This window comes from Calidris pugnax, unplaced genomic scaffold (assembly GCF_001431845.1).
Source record: "Calidris pugnax isolate Ruff unplaced genomic scaffold, ASM143184v1 scaffold533, whole genome shotgun sequence".
Classification (NCBI taxonomy): Eukaryota; Metazoa; Chordata; class Aves; order Charadriiformes; family Scolopacidae; genus Calidris; species Calidris pugnax.
In genome coordinates this window covers 135,007-142,306 of record NW_015091238.1, presented here as the reverse complement: position 1 = coordinate 142,306, position 7,300 = coordinate 135,007, and the positions used below count along the sequence as shown (strand labels likewise).

Sequence of the window (7,300 nt, the reverse complement as noted above, 5' to 3'; positions counted from 1 at the left end):
AGGCAGAAGGAGGAAACACCTGCCCGTTGCAGAAGAGTTGGCTGACACAAGCCTGCATAAAGTGGATGCAGAAGTGAGAGACCCCCCCAGGCATCCCACCCCACGGCCCTGCAACCCCCTGGGAATCCTCCCATCCTTCATTCCCACCCAGGGGGGATCACTGTGCCCCCCTGCTATTTGAATTTATACCAACAGACAGTCCAGCTCAAAGGATGTCTACGCTGGCATCACCTCAGGGCATGAGCAGGGCCCAGTCCTGGGGTTTTAAATGCATCTTTTAATGGTGCATAAACCCCCCTGCCACCCCCACAGCCTCCCCAGTGCAGTAAATCCACTGTTGGAAAGCTGCAACCCACGGGGGTGGGGGGGAAGGGTTGGGGGGGTGACACGTCTCCTCGTTACCACCTGTGGGGCTGGGGGTAGTGTGTGTGTGTGTGTGTGTGGTGACAGGGACAACCCAGGGCAGGGACACACAGGCCCCCCCAGGGGTGGTGGAGATGATTATTGCTGGTACTGGGGGACGGGAAAGGGGGGGGAACCTCGTTTTTGGTGACAGAGGACCTCGTGCTAAACTAACCCTGAGCAGAACTGACCCTGGGGCCACGACGCCCCCAGGGCCTGAGGTAATGGGGAGGTGGGATGGACAGGGACGGAGAACAGCCAGCCCCCTGGGGCCGGGGGGGGGCCTGGAAATGTCCCCGAGCACCAACCCTGTCCCCTCAGCACAGGGGCTTCCCTGAGGGAAGGCAGGGGTGGGGACTCACCACCGACCCACCCCCTATGGAAAATGGCTTCAGAAGTGCTTCATCTGGGGAGGGGGCCATGTGCCTAGATTAACCCCCGACTCCAGTTCAGCCCCCACAAAACACTGCCAGGCGACGGGGACGTGCCCACAGCTGGGAGTGCCTGTGGCCTGCAGCAGTGGGGGGCGAGGGAGCTGTGACCCCCCCCCCATTCCATCAGCTGGTGCTGGGGGTGTCCCCACCCCAGCACCGTCACGTCAGCAGCTTCCTCCGGCGGTTCTTGACAGGGCGTCCAGGCCACCGCGCCACAGCCAGGTCCGCCTGGGGGGGAAATCATGGAGGAGGTGGGGGGACACAACAGTCTCCCTTCCCCTCCCCTCTCCCCGCTCCGTCCCACACGCGCCGTCCCTGTCCCCACTTACGGCAGGACCAGCCCCGGGGCCGGCGCTGAGCCCCCTCCGCTGCGGAGTCTCCAGGCAGGCGCTGGTCTGGGGGATGCTGCAAGGACCACGGGGTCAGGCAGGGGGTGGGGGGAGGAGGGGAAGGTGGCAGGGCCCCCCCCGTGGCCCCCCGTGCTCACCTGGCCTTCCTCCTCCAGCCCCGGCAGGACGGGCGCAGCCGCGGAGAGTTCCCCTGTGTGAGAAGGGGGTCAGCCTGGGGGTTCCCACTGCTCCAGCATCTCCCAGTCCACCCAGTGCCTCCCTATAGCTCCCAGTCCTGGCTCCACCCTCGCACCTCCTCCCAGTGCCCCTCAATGTCCCCAGTGGGTCCCATTATCTCTTTACTGCTCCCCCATGATATGCCCCACCCCAGCACACGCTCCCAGTGCCCACAGATACCTCCCAATGGCACGCAATGGCCCCCAGTATACCCACAACAGCACCCAAAGGTTGTATCCAGAGCCTCCCCGTACACCCCCACTGCCACCCCACGGATCCTTATATGCAACCCAAGGGCTCCCAGTAATCCCCCAGCAGAACCCAGTATTCCTCAATAGCTCCCAGTAGGTCCCAGTACCTTGATCTCCTCCACTCTGAGCTGCTGCCCCGTGGCCGGGATGTCCCTGCTGCGGTGCCAGGCAGAGTGGGGGGCTGGGGAGGCTGCAGGGGGAAGCCCCTTCCCGCTCCTGTCACTTGCCTGCCCATTGAAGTGCCGCCGAGTGCCCCAGCCCCCCCGGCCAGCCCCACGCCGGGGGGTCTTGGTGCTGGGGGGCCCACAAAGGGACTGCATCTCCCTGTTGAGCCCCTCATCCCGCCGGCGGCCCCGCTTGAGGGGGGGCCGTGAGGATGGGCACTCCTGGGCACCCCCACTGGGTCTGGGGCTGCCCAGCTCAGCCAGACGGGGCACAGGGGGCTCTAAGGCACGTGGGGTGCCCTCAGGGGGGCCGGGAAGTGCAGGGGCACTTGGGAAGCCTCCAGCGCTGGGACCCAACAGCATCGCTGACTTCTCGGGGCAGCTGAATCTGGGGCCCAGCTGTCAGGGAGCAGCGAGAGTCAGCAACCCCCCCCATGTGTCTCCCACATCCCTCCTTGTCCCACACAACCCCCTCCCTGGATCTCCCCCACACCCATGAGTTCACCCTTTGTGTCTCCCCAGGGCCCTCATGTCACACCAACACCCCCCTGCCTCATCCACCTGGTCCCCAAGTCCCCCCTTTGTCCCCTCCAACAACCCCAGGCCTCCCCCATCCTTTCCTGTGTCCTCCCATGCCCTTCACAAACGACTGCCCATCACCCCCCGGCCCCACCGCCCCGACATGGTCCCCCCCACAAAGTTCCAGGGCCCCTCCAGCCCTGCCTGCCCCTCACATGCCCACCCCAGCAACCCACCTGCAGGCTCTGGAGCAGGCTGGCCAGGTAGCCCGTGGTGCTGAGGGGGAAGCCCGGACCCAGCGACACTTCCAGGGGGGGCAGCAGCGGCTGGTTCTGGAGCAGGGGGCTCAGCACCGGTACATTGCCTGGGGGTCGGGGGGGGGAAGGGAGCAGACATCACCCAGCTTCCAGGGGCACTCCTTGCTCCCTGTGGCACGCAGCACGCCCCGGTGCTTCTTTGGGCACCCGGCGCTCCTCATCCAAGCAGTCCCTCCACCGATGCCCGGAGGTGCCCCCAAGGTGCCCGTCCCCCAGCCCCACTCACCCAGGAGCGCGGTGCTGAGCAGGGAGCTGCCCAGGGGACAGCGCAGCAGGTCGTGGGGCTCCAGGGCGCTGGTGGGGCTGTCGGGGGCCCGGACCTCCTCGCACAGGGGCTCAGTAGTTGTGGGGAGAGTGCCAGTCGAGGTAGGTGCCACAGAGGGGCTGGCAAGGCTGGACTGCTGGCAAGAGGGGCAAGTTGGGGGCATCCCCAAGACATGAGGCAGAGACACCCCCAGGGTGTCCTCATCTTCTTCCCATGCCCTGGGGGCAAGTGCCCTTCTCCCTGGGGCAAAGACTCTGCTCTCCAAGGGACAGAGAAATATCACCACCTTCCTCCCCAGGGGCAGCCACTGCTCCCCAGCCCGAGTGCCAGCACCTCCCACACTCTCCTCCCCGGGGCAAAAGCCCTCCCTTGACCTCATCCCAGGGACAAATATCCTTCCTGCCTGTGCCTCAGGGACAACGTTCCCCTGCTACCGCACTGCAGGCAAAGTCCCTCCTCTTCCCCAGGGTTAAATACACACCTGAGACCTCGCATCTACAGGGGAATTCCCCCTCAAGTCCCACCACCCTCTCCCCTACAGAGAGGACACGGCTTCACTCATCGCCCCCTCCTCCCCACCTCACCCCCTCGATCCCTCAGCAGGGGGGAAACTCCCGTTTTATGACCCTCCCTTCTGCAAGGGGCAAACACCCCCTCCCCATCGCTCTCCTCCCTCCCCTGGGGCGACCCCTCTGTCGTCTCACCGGGGGGGTGGCGGGGGGAGGCTCGGAGGGGCCCAGCCCCGGGGCCGGCTGCGTGGGGTGGAGGGCGAGCGAGGCGGGCGGCGCAGAGAGGAGCGAGGCTCGGTCGGGCAGCGTGGGGCAGCCCCCAGGGCCCCTCTCCCCGGAGCCAGGGGGCAGGGGCAGCAGGGCAGAGAGCAGCGTCCCCGGCGAGGGCAGCAGATCCAGAGCAGGCAGGGGGACGCCGAGGGGCAGCGGGAGCAGAGAGGCCGCCAGCAGGGAGGGTAGGCTGGGCCCCTCGGGGTCCCCCCCACTGGCTGGTGGGTGCTGGCCCAGGGCTAGCGAGAAGGGCAGCGTGGCCAGGAGGCTTGGCAGCAGGGAGGCCCCCAGCGTCAGCGCCTGCTCCTGCCCCAAGACTCCGGGCCTGCTTGCAGGGGGCAGCGAGAAGCCTGGTGCCCCCCCAGCACTCCTCTCCCCATTACTACCGGTCCCTGGAGCCACAGCATCTTTGGGGACACCTGGAGAATCATAGAATCATAGAATCATTGAGGTTGGAAGAGACCCTTGGGATCATCGAGTCCAACCATCTACCCTACTCTACAAAGTCCTCCCCAATTCCATATCCCTCAGTACCGCATCTAAACTTCCCTTAAACACATCCAGGGACGGTGACTCAACCACCTCCCTGGGCAGCCTGTTCCAACGCCCGACCACTCTTTCAGTGAAAAATTCCTTCCTAATGTTCAATCTAAACCTCCCCTGTTGGAGCTTGAAGCCGTTCCCTCTCGTTCTATTGTTAATTACCTGCAGCTGCAGGTAATTAACCTACCCTACAGGTGCAGCACCTGCAGGGTATGGGGTCAGAGATGTAGCTGCCACGGCCACGTCTGCTGCAGGCCCATGGACGCAACCCCCCACATCCTGCCAGACCCACAGCCATGTCCCACTCACCATAAGAACAAACCCACAGCTGGGTCCCACCATGTCCCACCACATCCCGCATGACCCACAGCTACATCCCACCGCCCCCAGCATGAGCCTATGGACACATCCTGTGAGACCCACGATCGCATTCTACCAGATCCCACCCCCCGCAGCACAGACCCCCGGCCACATCCCGCTGGGTCCCACCACCTCCCACCCAGCCCCACCGCCACAACGGCCTCCCTGTGGGCAGGACACCCCCCCAGCACCACTGCTGCAGCCACCCCAGGGTGGAGTCCGTCCCCAGCTGATGGAGGGACATCTGCCGCAGCCCTGCTCCCCACCAGCTACCTGGCCCCACAGGCGCTGCCCCACATACCTGGGTCGCTGGTAGGGCCAGAGGCTTTTGACTGCGGGGAGGTCCCTGAGGTGGGTTCAGAAGATGCTGCCAGCTGCCCGAAGAGACCCAGAAGCTGCCCCGTGATGTCCCGGCTGGGGGGCAGGAGGCCGGTGCCAGGGCAGGGCGAGCCACCGGTGGCAGGCGGGGGGCCAAGGGGGAGGCTTGACCCCACCAGATCCCCCTCCCCGGGGCAGCCCTGAGCGCCCAGCAGGCTCAGCAAGGCTGCCAGAGGCTGCCCGGGCACTGCAGGGGGTGTCCCTTTGGGCTCGGGGAGCACCCTGGGAGCTGCTGGGTCCTGGGGGCTGGCGCGCCATTGGGCCCCCCTGCCCAGGGCTTGCTCACCCAGGAGAGAGCGCATCCCGGCGTGGGGGAGAGGGCCGGGGGGTAAAGTGCTGGGAGCGGGCGCGGGGTCGGGGCTGCCCAGCTGGGCCGTGGTGGCCGGGCTCGGCAGGCTGCCGGCAGAGAAGGGGATGCTCGCTGGCAGCAGCCCCGAAAAGCCCCCGCCCTCGGGGACGGTGTCTAAGGGCACTGGCGGGTTATTGCTTCTGGGGTCGGTTAAGGCACCACTGACCGGAGGATCCACCTCGCCTGTCGGGGGGACACTGGTGGTGGCCGACAGGGATGGCCCCAGCCCCCCTGGCTCAGAGCTTTCTCCAGTCCTGCCCGAGGGGCGCTGGCTCTGGGCCACAGGGGATCTGGGGGGGGTCATCGCATTCGGCAGGGGCAAGGGGAGGCTGAAGCAGGGGCTGGCAGGCGAGCAGCTCTCGGGGATGCCATTGGCCCCAGGGACAATGCTGTGGGGCTGCAGGAAGGGTGGGTTGATGAGACAGGTCCCCATGGGGGCGGATGTGACCTCCGGGGTTTTCATCCCCAAGGGGACCCTGGGGAAGCTGCCGACAGCGCTGGGCAGGGGGGTGCCGGTGCTGGGGGCCGTGGCCGGGTGCCCCTCGGCTGAGAACAGCAGGGTCAGGCCAGGACCTGCGGGGGGACACGGGGGTCAAGCTGGCACCAGCAGGGTCTGGGCACCCCTATCCCTAAACTGGGATGGATTGGAAAGGCAGGGGAGGGGAAAAACGGTGGGGAAAACAGAGTGTGACAGAGAAGACAGGGGAGCACTGGGAAACACAGGGAAACCAAGAGGGCACCAAGGGGACTGGGGTGGGTGGCAAGAACCCAGGATGTACAAGGGAGACAGGAAGGGTCTGGGACTGGACAGGAGCGACCAGGTGGTGACAGGGACAAGATGGGGACACCAGCAGGGACGTGGAGGAGGACGGACCAGGGACTAGCGTGGACCCCGGTACCTGTGCCTGGGCGGCGGGGGCCAGGGGGCCCCTCCATGCTGCGGCAGAGCGCTGCCATGGCCACTGCTTTCCGGCGGTGGTTGCAGAGTTTGGTCATGTCCTGCTGTCCCTGGGCCCCAGGGGCCCCTCGCCCGGCCACTGCTGCCCCTGGGTCAAAGTTAAACCCCTGCAGGGACAGGGTAGGCTGAGAGTGGCAACCGGCCACTCCGCAGGGACCCCCCCCCAGACCTCATCCCCTGCCTCCTGAAGCCAGGGCCACCCCTGGCAGCCCCGCCATGTCCTGGGGGTGCCCCCGGCGCAGCCTCCCCCGCACCTTGTGCATGTCAAGGGGACACTCGAGGCCACACTTGCAGGTCCCGTCGGCCAGGAGGTAGGCGCAGGTCTGCTCCAGCGAGGTCAGCGCCGTGCCACTGGGGCTGGGGGGGCACATGGGGTGAGCAGAAGCCAGGCAGCGGGGTTTGGGGGGCGGATGAGGGGGCTGCTCCTTACCTGATGTAGCAGACGGAGCCCTTCTCCACCTTGCGCTGCCAGCCCACGGGCACGGGCCCGGCTGACGGGGACGCAGGCTGCTCTGTCCTGGTGCCACCATGACGACTGCTCATTGTGCCCCCGCGTGGCACCGACACCTGAGGCGGGCACTGCCAGGGGGGTCACACTGGGAGCAGTTGCGGGGGGGAAGCAAACAGGACAACAGGACATGGCAGGAGCGGGGGTGCCAGGGCACTAGGGGACCCAGAGGGGCTCAGAGGGGACCCTCAGTGGGGCCTGAGGGTGCCCAGGGACGTAGAACGGGACTGGGGGGCAGCAGCCGCCCCCCGGCTTTGTCAGCTCTCCCCCCAAACACCAGCCTCCGCCGTCCCGTTAATCCCAGTGTCTGGGGCGGGCAGGGACAGCGGTGACCTACAAACGGCCCGTCGAGGAACTGCAGCGAAAAGGCGAACAGCTGCTGTGGGGCCTAATCCCCGGGGGCGGGGGGGGCCGGGGAGGGGCGGGGGCTGCCCGCGGGCACCTCTCACCTGCTCATCCCTGCGAACGTCTCGGCGTCGGGCCCGCGGGCGGGGGGGGGCGGTGGCC

General features: G+C 66.8%; 1 protein-coding gene across 2 annotated transcripts; it reads right to left on the bottom strand.

Moving 5' to 3' along the window:
- Window positions 1–257: 257 nt before the first annotated feature.
- Window positions 258–7,194, bottom strand: MBD6 (methyl-CpG binding domain protein 6). Of its 2 annotated transcripts, XM_014959916.1 has the most exons (10): window positions 6,716–7,194; window positions 6,540–6,642; window positions 6,227–6,392; window positions 4,902–5,014; window positions 2,880–3,051; window positions 2,573–2,700; window positions 1,761–2,216; window positions 1,324–1,376; window positions 1,166–1,241; window positions 258–1,064 (listed from the first exon to the last, which is right to left on the bottom strand). In XM_014959916.1, the coding sequence occupies exons 1-10, from the start codon at window positions 6,826–6,828 to the stop codon at window positions 996–998; spliced, it is 1,449 nt and encodes a 482-aa protein (XP_014815402.1). In that variant the 5' UTR covers window positions 6,829–7,194; the 3' UTR covers window positions 258–995. The 2 variants fall into 2 exon arrangements, 1 of the variants encoding a protein (XP_014815402.1); XR_001413947.1 differs by lacking the exons at window positions 258–1,064; window positions 1,166–1,241; window positions 1,324–1,376; window positions 1,761–2,216 and having other exon boundaries at window positions 4,902–5,900.
- Between the last annotated feature and the right edge of the window lie 106 nt (window positions 7,195–7,300).